This window comes from Rhinoraja longicauda, chromosome 25 (assembly GCF_053455715.1).
Source record: "Rhinoraja longicauda isolate Sanriku21f chromosome 25, sRhiLon1.1, whole genome shotgun sequence".
Classification (NCBI taxonomy): domain Eukaryota; kingdom Metazoa; phylum Chordata; class Chondrichthyes; order Rajiformes; family Arhynchobatidae; genus Rhinoraja; species Rhinoraja longicauda.
The window spans coordinates 15,204,746-15,224,421 of NC_135977.1; the positions used below are offsets into that span (position 1 = coordinate 15,204,746).

The window sequence follows — 19,676 nt, forward strand, 5'->3', positions numbered from 1 at the left end:
TACGGAGATGTGGCTGAGAGAGGATCTGAGCTGGGAGCTGAATCCAATTACATGTCCAATCGAAAAGACAGACAGGTGGGCTGAGCTGGTGGGGTAGTTCTTCGGGTAAGGAATGAAATTCAATTCTTAGCAAAAGGCACAGAAGCCTGAAAACTAACATCCAGGTCAAGGAACAGCTTCTTCCCTACAGCCATTAGGCTATTAAACATTACAACCTCAAGCTCTGAACAAGACTGTTATTGCACTATTATTGTTTGTTTTGTGTGTACGTGTGTGTACAGATTATACATATATATATATATATATATATATATATATATATCTAGCTCTCTATATAAACATAGCACAAAAAGTAAGGAAATTTGTGTTTGGTAGATTATTTCTTTGTTGTAACAATGCTTCTTGGCAATAAATCTTATACCGTTGGAAAGCCTGTTTATTTCCCTTTTAAATGGTGTCACATTTGTAAGGAACATGCATTTGTGGGATGAGCAGCAGAGCTGAGTATGTGGGTTGCGCCCATGAAAAATCTGCCAAATCTTCTCTGCCAATGCCAAACAGCTTATTCTGCCATTGACTCTTGTTCGGTGTTGTTTGGTGGATTGGATGATTGAAGTCTGAAGAAACAAGACATATTGGCAATTTAACAATTTATTCATTTAATAAACAGGAGCCACAGTAGCGTGTGGAAGAACCATACACAGCCATAACAGCCTGGCACCTCCTCCTCATGCTGGTCACCAGCCTGGTCACACACTGTTGTGGGATGGCATCCCATTCTTGTCAGCACCTGGGGGTACCAGAAGCTCAAAACAAGAGTCAATAGCAACAGCAGAATAAGCTGTTTGGCATTGGCAGAGAAGATTTGGCAAAATTTTCATGGGCGCAACCCATATACTCAGCTCTGCTGCTCATCCCACAAATGCATGTTCCTTACAAATGTGGCACCATTTAAAAGGGAAATAAACAGGCTTTCCAACGGTATAAGATTTATTGCCAAGAAGCATTGTTACAACAAAGAAATAATCTACCAAACACAAATTTCCTTACTTTTTGTGCTATGTTTATATGATTTGTATATATGCGTATTTGTGAGTATGTGTATATAATACACACACTCTGAACTTTCTTTTCTCGTTTATTCTCTTGTTTACATTGTATTGTGTTTACATATTCTGCTGTGCTGCTGCAAGTAAGAATTTCAATGTTCTATCTGGGACATATGACAATAAAATACATGATTAAGGTAAAGGGGAAAAGATTTAATAGGAATCCGAGGGGTAACTTTCTCCACACAGGGTGGTGGGTGTATGGAGGAGGTAGCTGAGGCAGGGACTATCTCAACATTTAAGAAACGGGCAGGTGCATGGATAGCACAGGTTTGGAGTGATAAGGGCCAAACGCATGCAGGTGGGACCAGTGTAACTGGGACATGTTGGCTGGTGTGGGCAAGTTGGGCTGAAGGACCATCTATCTGTATGACTGACTGTGTGGCTGGACACAGTTCCAACTCCATCTTTAACTTTGCTGACAACACCACCGTTGTTGGACAGTCAAACTTTAGGTGGGAGATCGACCGACCGACTGTTAGATGAAGTGAACAGCCCAAATGGTGCTTTCAAATTGGCAGCTCTTTTTTTAATAGCTTTTTGAACAAGACAGAGTGACCGATGCGCAGTGAGTGACTTGGGGAAACGTCAGGGGAAGGACACTGAGCTGATTAAATCCTGCCCCTCTGGTCCAGGCCTCCAGCTTGTGTCAATACTCAGTGATGATGTTGGGCTGGAAGTTGTACTGCACTGCTTGATAAAGCTCGTCCGCATACGTCTCCAACCTCCCAGTCATCTGAGGATGAAAATTAAAATAAAGGAGTTAGGAATACAAGTTACCCAGAGTGAAATTATCACCCTTGTCATGTTCATCCAAATGCAAGGCAGTCTGAAGCTACCAATGAAGCTCCTTGTCAGCTGTAGTTGCATCCTGCCAGACAATTAACAGTGTGCACACCCCAGAACCTCCAGCTCCCACAAGTACCTCTGAGCGCCAGTCTCTGCGTGCTGGGAAGGTTGGGATTACAGGGCTTGCACAGGAGGGGGCACTTCAGCAAGCCCTGGGACAGAGACTGCACCAAACTAGCCTGTCCCACAGTGTTTTCTGTAGCAGGCCAGGTCCCCTCCACTCAGCGTTGCCCCGACCCTTACACGTCTGGGCTCGCTCAATTCTCTGCCCCAATCTGGGCTCATTCCATCCCCATCTCTGGTCAAGAACACTGCTTCAGTACCGAAGGAGAGGAAAAGTAAAGATGCAGCATGGGAAGGGTCGTGAGGAGAGGGCCGAGAAAAGGAACTGACTGGGGCATTTCAAGCCGAGTAGATTGATTTGAGCTGATCAGGGCACATCCTGGTGTGGGGGGTATATCGTGCCGATGAGAAGGGCAGCAAGAATACTGGTGGAGAGGGTGCAGTGGATAATGCAGGTCACGAGAAAGACCCACATATGCTGGAAATCTGAAATAACAAAACAAATACAGGAAACTCAGTAGGCCAGGCAGCATCTGTGGAAAGAGAATGTTTCCATCAGTACTGGGAAAGAAGTGGCAGGGAGAGAATACCTGCGATAGCTTAGGAACTGGGAGCAGTGTAGAGCTGAGTAGCTAATAGACGGTGACAAAGCAGGTGTGATGTGTTGCACCTAGTAGTCAGGGTTCCAAATGAAGAGGGAATTCTGAAGCAACATCACAGGTGGGCAACAGCAAAGATGAGCAATTCTGATACAAACAGAGTAAATTATCGGGGAGAGTTCGGTGTCCTAGGCCAGAAGGTTGTATCTTGCCCAGGGAGCAAACAGGGGGCTGTTCATTACGTTTGTGTAGACGTAGGCAGTCCAAAGGAAAGTGTTGAATGAAACGGTCGCCTAATCTATACTTGGTCTCGTCGATGTAAAGGAGGCCACGTCGAGAGCACCAAATGCATAAGATGACATTAGTGGAGGTGCATGTGAACCACTGCCTCACCTGGTAGAAGTGCTGGGGTCCCTGGGTGGATGCGAGGGAGGAGGTATAGGACAGATGTTGCATCTCCGGTGGTTGTAGGGGAAAGGACGTGGGGAGGGAGTGGTTTGGCTGGGAAGTGATGAGTGAACTGAGGAGTTATAGAGGGAGCGGTCTCTGCGGAGAGCAGAAAGGGTCAGAGAGAGAGCACCAGGAAGCAGCTCCGCTTTTAATTACCTTGAAGCCCCATTTATCGCTCATCTGTCTGCACAAGTTGAGATCCAGCTCAGCAACAAGCAACCCGTCCCTGGTACGAGACAGACCAGGAGTCCGACTACCATCAGGTGCAGCAACGTAGCTGGAGCCGTAGAAATGTCCAAAATCCTTATGAGCTTTCAAAAGGGAACAGAGAAAAATGGATCAATACAACTATGCAACATCTGTGGACAATACACCTGCAACACCTTCCCAAGATCTGCCAGCCATGAATATCAAAGGCCAGCTTAATCAATATTTTATATCTGAGACTGAAATGCTAATAGACATCATCCACAAGCAAAAATGGACACAAAAAGCTGAAGTAACTTCAATCTGAAGAAAGGTCCCAACCCGAAACGTCACCCATTCCTTCTCTCCAAGATGCTGCCTGACCTGCTGAGTTACTCCAGCATTTTGTGATACCTTTGAAGTAACTCAGCGAGTCAGACAGCATCTTTGGAGAAAAGGAATAGGTGACATTTCGGGTCGAGACCCTTCTGCAGACGGAGAGTCAGGGGAAAGGGAAATGACAGATATAGACAGTGATATAGGGAGATATAGAATAAATAAATGAATGAAGGATATACAAAAAAGTAACAATGATAAAGGAAACAGGCTATTCTTAGCTGTGGGCTAGGTGAAAACAAGTTACAGACAATGAAACTCACTAGGATGACATTGAAATTATTACAACGACTAGGGTGGGGGAGGGATAGAGAGAGAGGGGATGCAAGGATTACTTGAAGTTAGAGAAATCAATATTCATACTGCTAGGTTATAAGCTGCCCAAGCAAAGTACGAGGTGCTGTTCCTCCAATTTGCATTTGGCCTCACTCAGACAATGGAGATACTCTTCACCCAAACACTGAAACTATCCCCCCTTGGCCCTCCCCTCTGCGACCGCCTTTCACCCAGGGCCAGACGGCCTGCTGTGGTGACTGGGAGGTGTGCATGCAGACTGGCTGTGGAAAAGGTATCCGAGAACGGGGTTCAGGTTCAGGTTCAGCTTGTGCTTCCGCTGCCAAATCAGCAGCTCACGCGAGTCTGTAGGTTGGAGTAGTTTATACCAGCATCGGCCAAGAGCCAGTGAGGGAAGGAGTTGGGAGTGGGTAAAGGAAAGAGCTACAGGAGAGTGATGGAAGCTTCCAACAAGACTCGGTGCTTGGACAGGCGAGAAGGTTGTGATAGTCGTGACCTGTGTCCCAAAGTTCAGTGTCAATAAGCCAGTCCTTTCAAGACATTATGTTTTTTCTGGTGCGAGCTACAGATCACGAGCTGGAGTAATAAAGACATCAGATTACAAATGAAACAGAAAGTGGTCCTGCTTACCTTTCTTGCCATCACCAGAAGTGAACTCGTTCTTGAACTGTTCCTAGGAGAGAAGGGCAGAAGATAAGGTGCAATTCCAATGGGTGAGCAGCCTAGGGTTTAGAGATGCAGCACAGAAACAGGCCCTTCTTCCCACCGAGACAGTGCCGACCAACATCACCCTTATCACCCTCTGTGTCCCCGAGGGGATGGTTTGGATGGGAAGGGATGAGTGAACAAGAGAGTTGGAGAGGGAATGCTCTCTGCGAAGGCAGAAAGAGGTGGAGATGGGAAGATGTGAAGTCTTGGAAATGTTCCAAGTGAATTTGAGCGCAGAGTGGAAATTAATAAAGTCAATGAGTCCTGCATGGGTGCAGGAGGTCACCCTGGTGCAGTTGTCAACGTAACGGAGATAGAGTTCGGGGATAGGACCAGTGTACGCCTGGAACAGGGATTGTTGGACGTACCCAACAAAAGGGCAGGCATTAAAGAGGACTAGGAATGTAGTCCTGGTCTTCCAGACCCCATTGCAGGCCTTGCACATTTCCTCTATACTGTAACGTTATACTGTTGTGACACTATATTCTGCACTCTGATTTTTTTCTTTGCTCTCTGTTGTACTTGCGTGATTGCACTAAAGTGCAGTATGATTTGACCAGATCCCACGCAGACAAACCTGTTCACTGTATTTATTCACAAAATGCTGGAGTAACTCAGCAGGTCAGGCAGCATCTCAGGGGAGAAGGAATGGGTGACGTTTCGGGTCCCGAAACGTCACCCATTCCTTCTCTCCTGAGATGCTGCCTGACCTGCTGAGTTACTCCAGCATTTTGTGAATAAATACCTTCGATTTGTACCAGCATCTGCAGTTATTTTCTTGTACAAACTGTTCACTGTATTGTACACGCGACAATAATAAGCCAATACCAATTGTAAAAATTGGCCAGTCACATTGCAGCTTTATCAAGCTTTGGTTCAGCAACATTCAAAGTTTTGTTTTCAGTTCTGGGCCGTTCAAGAATTTTGCTAGCTTGAAATGTTGTATGTATTCAATAATCTATTATTATCCCAGAGAGCAGTGCTGAACCACTATCAATCTCTTTGGTGACTCTCGGACTAGCCTTGATCGGACTTTGCTGGCTTTACCTTGCACTAAACGTTATTCCCTTATCATGTATCTATCACTGTAAATGGACCAATTGTAATCATGTCTTGTCTTTCTGCTGACTGATTAGCATGCACCAAGAAAGCTTTTCACTGTACCTCGGTACACGTGACAATAAACTAAACTGAAAAGTTATTGTTTAGCAGATGATCATATCTATGAATAATCAGAACTAATCTTTTTTAATAGTTTGACAATCCTGTGAAATGCTTAGGCTAGTGTTATACTACAGCCTAGTCATCATTGTGGTTTGATTGGGAGGCAATGCTCTTTGTTAATTTTCTGTGGCATTGTTGACATGAATGACAATGAAAGCTTCCCACCAGGGGGCGCTGCAGCTCCATGTATGTTCCAAACACCACAAGGAACTAGGAAGTGGTGTAGACAGCACAATGGCTCCCACCTCTGGGTAGCTACACACTTCCTCAATGGGGCATTCCAGGATTTCCTCAACAACTGGCTGCAGTTCCACTCCCCCCCACCACCACCACCACCTTGTTTTTTCCTCTTACGGCAGGAGCTTTGCCTTCAAGCACAGCGAGAAGGTGGCACGGGCGATGATGAAAATGATCCGACCAACATGAACACCCAAACCCAGATCTCTTCACAGGCCAGCAATCCCCAGGCCCAGAGACCCTGGCCGACCAGTGTCTGGATGCTGGTCCAGTGCTTGCTGTGTGAACAACAGAGGAAACAGCCTTCAGCAAAACCCAAATCCAAACACCCACAAGTATCAGGCAGCAGAATTATGTGCAAGCGTGTGGGACGTGGGTTTGAACTCCCTGATGGGTTAATGCAATCCAGCTGTACCATGTCCCAGCGGTAAGTGTTTTGCGTTAATCATTAACTACAACATCTCCACAGTGAATCCTCTGTGGAGAAGGAGGTCAGCGTTCTCAGAGGAGTGAAGGAACTCGCACAGCCTTACCACAGCCCTATCCAAATGTGGAGCAAGTGCATGAATTTAAGAGGGGAGGTGAGAGTGACAGCCCTCACCCTTTAGGCAGAATTTGACTGGGCGTGGTATCAAGGAGACCCTGTAAAATTAGTTCAATGGATATCACAGGAGTAACACCACAATGTTTGGAGTCAGACCCAACACACTTGCCTGTACTCGCTGAAGTTTAGGATGAGGGGGGACATCATTGAAACTTACCGAATAGTCAAAGGCCTGGATAGAGTGGATGCGGAGAGGAAGTTTCCACTCGTGGGAGAGTCTGGGACCAGAAGGCATGGCCTCAGAATAAAAGGACGCACCTTTGGAAAGTTGAGCATGAATTTCTTTAGTCAGAGGGTGGTGAATCTGTGGAATTCATTGCCACAGAGAAGGCAGGAGAATGAGGTGGAGAGGGAAAGATAGATCAACCATGATTGAATGGCAGGGAAGACTCGATGAGCCAAATGGCCTACTTCTGCTCCTATGAATTTGAACTAACACAAAGGAAGATGGTTGTTGTTGGAAGTCAAACATGCCATTCCCAGGATATTGGCACAGGAGTTCCTCAGGCCAGTCCCCCAAGACCAACCATCTTTAGTTGTTTCAACAAATGACCAACCATCAGAAATGGGGATGGTCAGTCATGACTGCACAATGGTCAATTCCAGTCACAGCCTCGATGCAGCAAGACCTAGACACAATTCAGACAGGGCTGGTAAGTGGCAAGAAGCATTTGTGCCACTGAAGTACCAGGCAATTAGAGCCCAATTCTTGCTTTTTGAGCATCCTCAATCGGGATTGATCCATCATGGTGAACATCACTTAATTTGGCTATTCACAAACCAACTAATCCTAAACCTTGGAGGTAGACACAAAATGCTGGAGTAACTCAGCGGGACAAGCAGCATCTCTGGAGAGAAGGAATGGCTGACGTTTCAGGTCAAGACCCCTTTTCAGACTCGAAACGTCATCCATTCCTCTCTAGAAAAGCTGCCTGTCCTGCTGAGTTACTCCAGCATTTTGTGTCTACCTTCGATTTAAACCAGCATCTGCAGTTCTTTCCTACCTAAACCTTGGAGTGTCTCTTCAACTTTTACTCATTTAGGCCCATGCTTGAAACATATCCCTTTCTTGTTCTTAGTATCAGCTTGTGGTACTGTGAGAAACACGATTTGATAAGGTTTCTGTATGTGACATCCAAAGGCTGTTGTATTGGTTCTGTGGGACAGTTTCTTGACGTCATCCTCCCGTTTCTTATCTTCCTTGCATTGCCTCTCTTACTCAGCCATTCCTTCCTGTAGTTCTAAGAGTCCCATTCAACATATTAGAAAGCTTTTAAAAACAACCAACTAAAACAACAGATTAATAGCAGCCAAAAAGCAGACCTCCCTTGCTGAGACATGAGTAACATCACCGGCTCAACCAACAAGCTCATATCGCCCAGTAAAGCTCCTGCCGGCATTTCACCAGAGCTGAGAGTAGAGTTCCAACCTCAGCTATGGATCCATTCTGGTCAGATTCACTCGGAGAACCGCGCGAACTGATCGATCAATCAACACTCCCGGAAGCCCCACACGCTGCAGGTTCAAGCACCACGTACGACACACAAGCTGATGTCAAAGCAGCGGGACCCCAGAGAGATTCCCCAAGTCACTCTTCCACGGGGAGGAGGTCACTGGTAGGCAGTTAGAGAATGGAGAAACATGGTTTGGAGTATGATGCAGAGGATGCTGCATGGATACCACATGCGACATACAAGACGTGCGAATGGCTGTAAAACGAGTGAAGGCAGTGTCTCATTACATCATACCCTCCTCAGCTGCAATTGCTAGTTTGCCTCTAACCTACCTCCATGGTCCAGCGAGCATCTTCCAGATGTTGGCAGAGGCACTTCTCTGCACGATTCCAAAGTGCTGCTCAGCTGAAAACCACCTTACCCTGGAGCAGAGCAAACCAGCACTGGCAGGGAATCCAACCCGACTTCTTGGTGGATTTCCGTTTGCCTACTTGCCTTTACTCTAGCACAAAAACTTCCCGAAGTGACCTCTGCGACAGTCCAATGCCCAAAGCTCATCTCCAGAGTGGCCTAAAGCTCTTATTTACTTGTACACAGCCAACCTTGTCTTCAAAACCACATTTGTTAAAGGCACTGATGCTGGAACTCATCCTCTCCGAGGTCTGGAAACTCCAATATAACCTCACAGAGGTACTTGGTCAGCTTCGATAGAGGTCAAGGATGACCTATGCCGCATGTCCCATTCTGCTACAAACATCATACTCATGGAGACTGCATCTTCTCTTCAGCCCAGAGCCTGCAGAATGGGCAGGGACATTTGCCTCAACTGCAGGTTCCTAAAGTGCAGGCACTCGTATCTTTCAAAACCTCACTGGCAACTTCACATCAGGAGAGGCGGCTGCAGTCCTGGCAGTCTACCTGCAGTCCTGGCAGTCTACCTGCAGTCCAGGCAGTCTATCTGCAGTCCAGGCAGTCTATCTGCAGTCCAGGCAATATCTATCTTTGGCCCCTTGCAAGAACATGCCTGCTGATGATGCTTACCTATCCAGCTTTTTCCTGTTATCACAACTCCCAGTCACTGGGGCCACGATCCCCTCCCTGTGTTTGGAGAGCACAGCATGCACCTGGATGTCTCAGTGACTACACTCGAGCCCCGAGACCCAGTGCTGTTGCTGCAAACAATGGAGTGCATCACGCTGTACCTGAAACCTGGTAATTACCACCCAGTGATCCGCAAAGGAACCTCTTGATCATAATGGCACATTGATGAGCAGCACTTGGGTGACTGATAGTGCAGTTTCAATGACATGACAAGGCAGTAAAGCAAATTTAAGACCATTGTCTTAAATCCTAAAATGTCCTTGTTTACTATACGACAGGAACGTGCAGTCAGTGTGATGCACTTGGTTAGTGATATGTTTGACACCCTGACTTTGTGGATGTCTGTCGTCTCTGTAGTGTCGCTATGCGTAAATACAAACAGCAAGGGTGCATCTCTTCCTGAAAGCATTAGCTCTCAACTGATGGCAGTGTCGGGTACAAGGCGTAGCAAGTCGTACCAAGTGGTATAATCAGTATCAACACGTATATAAACTTAGGCAGTGTCTATATCTAGTACATTATGCCATGCTAACCACTAACTATAATCTATTTGTAAGAAGAAACTGCAGATGCTGGTTTAAACCGAAGATAGACACAAAAAGCTGGAGTAACTCAGCGGGACAGGCAGCATCTCTGGAGAGAAGGAATGGGTGACATTTTGGGTCGAGACCCTTCTTCAGTATAATCAGTATGGTTATGTTAGGGCTATCAAAGATATGCATTATCCAATAGGCTTGATCATTACAAGGCTCTCTCACAAGCAGAATCTGCCAGAATAGATCCTTAGTTCCTATATTATTTGTGGTATCATCACAGACGTTGGTTCTGGATCTCAAATATGGTTGAAGGGGAGACATGCCCGGAATCTGGAAACAGTTTGTTACACAAAGGGAGGTGCAAATCCAAGACACTGTGCCTTAACAACATTTGGATGCACGGGGATCGACTGACGCTTCTGAGCTTTGGATGGTGGGTGTGTGCTGAGCGAGGGTATCTGATGGATTAGGGGCAGAGGATTGGCTTGAGTGGCTAAAATGCCTCCTTTTACTGAGTACTTTCATCATCCAGCTTTTCCATTCAAGAACGTTTACTTCACTGGTGCCAAGTGATGGAAATTACTTTTCTATGTTGTTGCATACAATTACTGTGGCAGACGCAAGATCGGCCTTCTTGAGAGTGAGCGGAAAACAACTGGCCTCAGAAAAGCAGACAACATAATAGAAACATAGAAAATAGGTGCAGGAATAGGCCATTTGCCTCTTCAAGCCGGCACCGCCATTCAATATGATCATGGCTGATCATCCAAAATCAGTACCCCGTTCCTGCTTTCTCCCCATATCCCTTGATTCCGTTAGCCCCAAGAGCTATATCTAACTCTCTCTTGAAAACATCCAGTGAATTGGCCTCCACTGCCTTCTGTGGCAGAGAATTCCACAGATTCACAACTCTCTGGGTGAACAAGTTTTTCCTCATCTCAGTCCTAAATGGCCTACCCCTTATTCTTAAACTGTGACCCCTGGGTCTGGGCTCCCCCAAAATTGGGAACATTTTTCCTGCACCTAGCATCTCCAATCCCTTGAGAATTTTATATATTTCTATAAGATCCTATAATCAAAGATTTGTCCCATCCTGATCTTTGCTTCTTATCCCTGCTCTGATCTGGAAGAAAGCACAGAAGCTTGAAAGCATGAGCCTCCAGACTCAAGGACAGCTTCTTCCCCTCTGTTATTAGGCTTTTGAATGGTCCTTCCATAAGCTAAGGTATGGAACCACTCAGAATGGATGTCCAATTCATCTTTATTACCCAATTGTGGACATTGGAACCGATGCGCTACAATGCTGAGAACTATATTCTGTACTCTGCATCTTTCCTTTTGTTCTATCTATTACACTCGAGTTTGACTTGAGTGAATTTATGTAGAGTATTATATGATTTGTTTGGGCTTTTCACAGTACCTCGGTACATGTGTTAAGAATGAACCCAAACCTAAACTAAACATCAGTGATTTCAAATTATATTTTACCATTAATAAGGTTGTAACATAAGTTACATTTATGAAGCAAGTTCCATGACTTTAGGGCAAGCACTCTTAAAAAATGCAGTCCGCTGCTTTAATAACTTATTCCTGTAGTGAGTGCTGTACGTGACAGACTTAATGCATCTTATTCCCATGCTTACCACAGGCAGCTTGGGTCCCTCAGGAGGAATAGTTTTCACTTGTGGAAAGAACCTATGAGACTTGGAATGAAAAGCCATCCAAAAAATTCTTCAGAATGTAGAATCTTGGGGTCAAAAGTTAGCCTGGAACTTCCCACACTTATGAAAAGCAGGGGAGCTAAATAACATACGTGGCCCTGGGGAATTCTTCTGTTGTTTCTCTTAGATCCAAATCATTGATCTTGTTCCAGAGAATCTTTATGAAGTTCTGTGCAAAGGAAAGCCTGTCCCCACATTACAACCTCATGAATTCCCAAAGCACTTTACAGGCAGTGAATTGATTTTTATGTTTAGAGTCTGATGTAATGTAGGAAAAACAGAAGCAATTGTGCACAGCACGGCCCCACAAACAGCAGGAACATAACCAGATACTGATCAAGAAATTCAACTGCACTGGAGTTGTGATGCATAAAGGGAGTTGAATCCAATGGCTTGAGTGCAAAATTCCTGCGTGCAGCTCATGAATCCAGTTGCAATATTCGGGCAATATTAATCACCTTGCTCATTGCACCAGTGTGCAGGCACAAGTGCAATCTCGGCAGTCCGCAAGACTGAAGTCACAGCTGCAGTTAGAGGATGAAGGACCCGTCTCCTCGTACTCACCACCTCCAACTTTAGAAGCTGAATGAAAGCTGAGGCAGAATAGTTAATGAACTTGGCGCGTTGGTTAAAAGATTGGCAGGTTGATGTAAATCGCTCCTATTTTTGGTGGATGGTAGAACTGTGGGGATGGGGTGGGTGGAGGCAATGAGAGTTAATGAGCATGCAAGAGTGAATAGGTTACAGAGAAATAAGTGGGGGGATGGGACTGTTAGAATGAGGTTATCCAAAAATTTCATCCGAATGCAGAGCCTGATTGCCCTGAATGCTGGCATGGACTTGGTGGGCCCCTCCTAAGTCATGAGAAGCAGGAGAAGGAGGGAGGTCCTCCATGCCTTGAGAAGGAGGATATTGGCTAAAGAGATCAGTGACAGAAAGAAGGAACTGAAATAAGGGGCTTCCCATAATGTGGTGATGCCTGGCTGATTGCCGACCTGGGTTCAAGGGGATGCCAAGCTGTTCAGCACCCAGAGGGTGGTAACGTGGTGGTTCTTCATCAGACTCACTGTGGGGACTGGGATCGCTGGCAGGTCATTGTATAGTGGTTATCCCATGCGTTTCAGAGTGTGTTGATGTCACCTTCCTGTTCAGCTGTGGGAATCACGCAGCACACAAACCGACCCTCCCACATCGTCCAGGCCAACTGTGATGTCTATCTACACTAATCCCTTTTACTCACACTGGACCTTGCTACTACATCCCTCGTGTAACGTGGTGACCAGAATGGTACTCAGTACTCCAAGTGCGGCCTACACAATGTGCTGTACAGCTGTAACACCATGTCCCAGCTCTTGTACTCAACGAAGCGGACTATGAAGGAAGCATGCGGAATACCTCCTTCATTACTGTATTCACTTGTGTTAATTATTCTCAGGGAACTGTGGACTTGCAGCCCATGGTCTCTGCACATCAACGCTCCAAAGGTTCCTGCCATTTACTCTCTATGTTCTCCCAGAATTTGATTTCCCCGTTAAATTTCTAGACACTGGGAATTTCCCACAGCGATGCATTGACACGGTTGCGCAACGGTAGAGTTGCTGCTTTACAGCGAATGCAGCGCCGGAGACTCAGGTTCGATCCTGACTACGGGTGCTGCACTGTAAGGAGTTTGTACGTTCTCCCCGTGACCTGCGTGGGTTTTCTCCGAGATCTTCGGTTTCCTCCCACACTCCAAAAACATACAGGTATGTAGGTTAATTGACTGGGTAAAAAATGTGAAAATTGTCCCTAGTGTGTGTAGGATAGTGTTGGTGTGCGGGGATCACTGGGCGGCGCAGACTCGGTGGGCCGAAAAGGCCTGCATCCGCGCTGTATCTGAAATATAAATAAATAATATAAAATATGCCCAAGGCAGCAGAGTGCGAGAGGAGGTGAAAGTAGCACCCTGGCATCCCATTCCTAGACCGATCTGTTTCAGCTAGGCAGGTTGGGCACGAGATATTGACTCAGCACAGTTAGACCACGGCTGCTACTCACGGTTCCCACTCGGTTGATGGGGCAGGTGAAGCAGCTGTTGGCAATAGCTGCGTTTCTGGCTTCAATGGGCCACATTGGTTCACTGCAACGTTTACAAGAAGAAAAAAAAGTTAAGACGATAAAATGATTCCATTCAATAAATAAAAGCTGAAAATTGCCCAGCCTAAACTCTCCACAGGGTGTTTGCTGCTGTTCCACCTTTGGCAGAAAGTGCAGGAGTAAGCAACCAACCAGCACTGCATGTTCCTTCTGGGGTTCCATCAGTAACTTTGGGAGACCACGCAGGGACACGCCTTATTATCTATGATATCAATAAAACTTCCTCAAAGTAAAACATCAGGTAGTGCAACTGATAAGTAAAACAGTTATGTACAAGCCATGCCAATTTACACTAAATAGACTGAAGAAGTGTCCCTAACCCCAAAAATAACGTGTTTTTGGCTTAAAAGATGGACAGGTGTAAGAATGCGACCAACACAGGTTGTTGGCCTGAACCTTAGAGGCTGAAGATATAACAGTGGAAATGATGCTTTGGTTGTATCCAGCATTGTTACAGACCTCCTCTGTGGTTGTAAAGTATATTCGGCTTAGGTGGAGGGGCATCGTTTCTCCAGAATTACAACATTCGAATGAAGGGTTGCAAAAATTTGGCTTATATTCCCTTGATATTTCAAGGGAGTATGAGCCAAATTTAAAGAGGCAACCTAACCAGATTTTAAAAAGGAATGGAGGAGGCCAGGACAGAAAGGTCAGTATGGAATAGGAAGGGGAGCTAAGATGGTTAGCAACCCGGAGATCCAGTAGGTCTTGACAGACAGTGTTACTGGGGCATACCACCAACTTGGTGACAAGGGGCAGGGAGCTGAGGGTGTAAAGAACATGTGAAGGGACATGGGTAGATAGGAGGAGAGAAAGGGACAGATTGGATGGGGGTTGCCCGAAATTGGAGAATTCAATTTTCATGTTGTCAGGTTGTAGACTACCCAGGCAGAATACCAGGTACTCTTCCTTTAGTTTACCTTTGGCCTCACCCTGGCAGTGGAGGAGGTTGAGAACAGGTAGGTCAGTGAGGAAATAGGAACTGGAATTAAAATGGCTGGCAAACAGAACTCTAAATGGCTGTGGTGGACAGAGAGCAAATTCTCGCAAAGTGGTCACCCCTCCTGAGCTTAGCCTAACCGATTTGGCGATGTATTCATCCCGATCATTAAACTTCCTTCAGCTTTGCACCCATGTTTCAAACCTGTAGATGACCGTGCCAACCAGCTGCTGCCGAGACTAGACTGGGTCACAGTGGTGCCCCCAGCTCCCTGGAGAACCTCCCCCTGCCATTTAGTGGCATCTGACTGCCACCTTTTATCCTGGTCTGCAAGGCTTGGACCCGACATTTCCCTCCCTGTGGGAGATGCTAGCCGTGGGTTCTGTCTGTGCCCCTCTCTTGCAGCTGTGCAAATGTATGTTGACCAGGGCCGGCAAAGGCTGGAGCCACAATGCGATGTGTGCAGAGACAACGGTGCAGTTCCGCTCCAGTTCAAATCCATTTGTCTATCAGCACAAACAAATTTCTCCCCATAATTATTCAATTAAAAAATTCAGAAAGAGAACCTATCAAAACACTGCGTTCCTGAATGCACTTTTCAACTCCAGCATAAATTGTTGATCCTTCACAGTCCTTGAGCATTTTATTCCCAGAGTGAGCTTCATGCTGTGAAGCAACAGCTGCATTTCTATCAAGAGCCCTTCATGCTTTTAGTAAATAAATACATCCCACAGTTTAGAAGGAAGTGATGGGTGTGTTTGGATCTGGACTCTTCTGCTATGGGTTTGTTACTGCAAAGGCACGTCCAGAACTGAAGTTTAATGTAGGACTGACGCTGTGGAGGGCAGTATTGTCCAAGACTCGGACAAAAGATACTCTGGTACCTCAGCAAGATGATATGACCTTGATATTTATGGCCCTACCCACAGAACGGTAGAACAGGTCCTCTGGCCTACAATGTCCATGCCCCAACACAACGCCCATGCCCCAACGCAACGCCCATGCCCCAACGCAACGCCCATGCCCCAACGCAACGCCCATGCCCCAACGCAACGCCCATGCCCCAACACCCATGCCCATGCCCCAACACCCATGCCCCAACACCCATGCCCCAACACAATGCCCATGCCCCAACACATTAAACTAGTCTGCACGCGAGGGGTTTATAGGAGATGTGTGGGACCAGGAACGCATTGCCAGGGGAAGTGTTGGAGGTAGATATGAACGTGGCATTTAAGTAATATATCGAGATATCTCTCCATTTCCTGCAACTACCTAATAGTCACTTAAATGCCAATTTCATCTCTGCCCCCAATACCGCCCCTGGCAGTGTGTTCCTGGCACAATAGACAATAGACAATAGGTGCAGGAGTAGGCCCTTCGAGCCAGCACCAGCATTCAATGTGATCATGGCTGATCATTCTCAATCAGTACTCACCAGTCTGTGTAAATAAAGGTTGCCCTGCACATCTCCTTTAAACTTTGCTCCTTTCACCTTAAAGCTAATGAGCATGTAGTATGTTTTTTTTCCATACTGGGGAAAAAGTTTCCGACTGTGTACCCTACCTCTGCATCTCATCATTTTACCTATTTCTATAAGGTCTCACTACAATCTCTGGCTTTCCAGAGAAACAATCCAAGTCGGTCCACCCTTTCCCTTTCCCTCAATGCCCTAACCAATGGACGCAAGCATAACTTGCACCTTCTTTACCACCCTGTCTACCTGTGTTGCCACTTTCATGGAATTATGGTCTTGGGCCTCTGTGCATCAATGCTGCTAAGGGGCTTGCCATTAACCATTTACTTTCCCCTGAAATTCAACCTCCAAAAGTGCAACACCTCACTTGCTGCAACACCTCACCCAATCTGAGCATGATCACAACAGCCTGAAAAACATGAGAACATTTAGCATTTGCTCCTGATGCATGCACGGGGAAAGGGACTTTCACACGGGTGGACACGGACAGTGTCCCAATCAGAGCCCAATGCCAGCTAACAGACCCGAGCTCACACTGGGTGAAGCGTGCACAAAACACCCTCTGCCCATCATCACTGAAAGTGACCTCCACTGGCTCCTCAAATTCAGATGTTTGTTTGTTGTCATATACACCAGGGTACAATGGAATTCCTTGTTCACATGAAGCTCAAAAAACAGTCCAGATGTTTTTAAGATTTCTGTGGATCCAGAAGGAACAACAATATATCCACCACAACCCCTGACCCTCAAGGCTCCTCTTCTGGCTTGACTCAGTGTAGGAATCTCTGGCATTATAACTCCCTCCCTCTCACGTTAGCCTACACCAGCCCATTCCTCAGTCCTGTGATCTCCAACAATAAGCACTAGGCACTCTATTTCCTCAGTGTCACCTCCTTCAGCAACACAATTACCCCAAAACTGTAAGTTTATCCCCCCCCCCCCACCTCACTGCCATGATACACAGCTCATTCTCAATCAGTGAATGCTCCAAACTCTGATCGATTAACTGCCAATGATGAAACTGCTCTCCCAACTTCACCGGAAACAGAGATAAATATTGTGCTCTGTGCTGGATTTAAATCTGACGACAAGCTCAGATTGAATTACAAAGGTTCCATCTGGTGAGGACAACTTCCGTCAGTACTTTGCTTTCCAACAAGGTCTTTATTTGGTTAATTAGGTTTGCATTGCAGGCTCATTAGTCCAGATGCGGTTGTAATTTGAAGTGAAGCATTAACATGAAGTGATTTCCTTCCTGCACCCACACCACACTCCCATCCCTTATTCTCAACCTGAAATTGCCAATGTTTAGTAACAGGAGCCATCAGGAAACAGCACACACCTTCACCACCAAATGACTCATTTTTATATGATGTTTGGTGTAAAGTATCTGAAGAATGGCACCACGGGGGGAAAAAAGTATCCCATGTCTTTTGCCCAATGCCAGCATATTGATGTTAAAGACAAAGCAAACTGCTCTTTTAAACCATGGTTTACTTGGTTAAAACACTTTAGGAGTTTGTGAAATGTGGGGCGTGGTTGCCATTAAATTACATAATACCATTCTCTTACCTCAGCTCCCCCACAGTAGCACTAGGGTTGAAGATAATTTCCGCTCCATTAATGCTGTACATTAACCAATTCAACGGGTGGTGTCGACCATAGCAGATATTTACAGCAATCCGTCCAAATGTAGTCTGAAACACTGTGTGACCAGTGTTCCCTTCCATGTAATATGTAGACTGTAAAGAAAGAAATATAACCGTCACCACATTCAGCACATTGAGCCAGCAATTATGGAAGACCCATTGCCACCTTCTGTAGAAGAACCAGAGATTGCAACCGTGTCAGTCTTGATAAGTGTGGCCACATTTTGCCATTTTAATTCCTTCTGTTGAGATAAACAGTTTAAATTTGTGCCTCCTCTGATGTCTGACGATCTAAATGCTATGTCCTGAGCCCGGCACATTGAAGCAATCACAAAGAAAGCTTACCAATGCCTTAGATTCCTCAGTTCAGTAATTCTAACGCTCAAGAATGCAGGAGGCTACAGAAAGTGGTGAAAGATGCCCAGTCCATCATGGATGGAAAGGTACCCAGTCCATCATCCTTCAACAGGATCTACAGCAAGTGCTACCTCAAGGCAGCCGCTAATATCAATGACCTCCACCACCCTGGTCACAGTCCTTTCTCACTATGACCATTCGGAAGAAAGTACAGGAGCCTGAGAAGCATAGAAACAGGTTCAAGAACAGTTTCTTCCCATCAACCATCAGATTCTTGAAGCACCCTGCACAACCTTCCCTCAGCATGGAACCACTGCACAGTTTGAACAACTCTGGCTGTTCTATGTACTTTGGCTTTTGCATTATCATGGTCTGGTTTACTTAGAATAACTGATAATGTATTGTATATTTATTGTTATTGCTGCATCCAATATGCCTGTGAAGCTGCAGTAAGTAAGAATTTTGTTGTTCCGGTTTATATCCCATGCACATGACAAATAAACACTCTGGAACCACTGCTGTTTTGGATCAGCAAGAATAAATGGAAAGACTTCTGACTGGCCCACCAGGTTATATCCAGCTTTTGCTTCGCTTTTTAGATTTCTAGTTGTGTTTATTTACAGGAAAATGTCCTTTCATCCAAAAGCAAAAATGGAAATTGAAGGCAAAATGATGAACATCCTCACAAGGTCACTGGGCTTCTGCTGCGGGAGACCAAGAGAGCAAGAGTTCACGTCACCTGTCAGTCACCTTTTAATTTGAGCATATCCAGCATTTTCCCTTTTTATTTTATACTCAAAAGAAATCTTTGTTCACATGTTTTAAAAGGTTTGAATTTTGTTTAAACAGAGCTCTGTGAGTTTACGAGAGTGGGGGGGAAGCGCTGTTCCTTCAGCTGCCCTTCCCCCAACATTAATCACCTGGATGTTCCAGCCCCTGCCTATTGCTGACTAAAGTATCCCCGGTTCAGGTTCCACCACTCTGTGCTACATTGGGGTTTGGAAACACAACACTGGCATTTGGCCAACAATGATGCGCTGTATTTGCTAGCAGTCACAGACTGTTATACAATGAAAATCAATTTAAAGTAACACAAGACAGTGTTACCTTTTCTCCCTGGGGCCAAGCAGGATGGCAGGGGAGGATCCATGTTGCCACAAGTTTAACCAAACACAGAAGTGGGGGTGGATTTGCAGGAGATGGCACTGCCCCAGTAGACTCCATCAGGATCCACTGGGTGGCACAGGGTATTGACGGCAGCAATGGAAACTGAGGATATCGTTGAGGACACTGGGCAGTGAATCTGCAGAACATCCTTCTCAAATACAGAGACCAAAACTGTACATAGAGCTCACCATACCTCCTTACTCCTGAACTCACACCCCTGCAGTACAGGCCGACTTACCACTCCTATTCATCGCGACAGGAGCTGCCTGACCCGCTGAATGCCTCCAGGACTTTCTGCTTTGTTTTCAGATTTCTAGGATATCTTGCTTTTTAGTTACCGGCCGGTTATTTTTATTTAGGGCATAGGAAAATTCATGACACAATTTATAGGGGACAACAGAAACCTACATTTATATTAA

The 19,676-nt window shown here is 45.8% G+C and overlaps 1 protein-coding gene across 1 annotated transcript in view; it reads right to left on the reverse strand.

Annotated features, from left to right (window-relative positions):
- Positions 1-1,060: 1,060 nt before the first annotated feature.
- upb1 (ureidopropionase, beta) overlaps positions 1,061-19,676 on the reverse strand; it is a 54,557-nt gene continuing 35,941 nt past the window's right edge. Inside the window, exons 6-10 of the mRNA XM_078421062.1 lie at positions 17,657-17,826; positions 13,569-13,650; positions 4,577-4,619; positions 3,227-3,381; positions 1,061-1,845 (exon numbers count right to left, since the gene is read on the reverse strand). Coding sequence (XP_078277188.1) covers positions 1,759-1,845; positions 3,227-3,381; positions 4,577-4,619; positions 13,569-13,650; positions 17,657-17,826 — 537 coding nt within the window. The 3' untranslated portion in view covers positions 1,061-1,758. The remainder of the gene's footprint in view (positions 1,846-3,226; positions 3,382-4,576; positions 4,620-13,568; positions 13,651-17,656; positions 17,827-19,676) is intronic.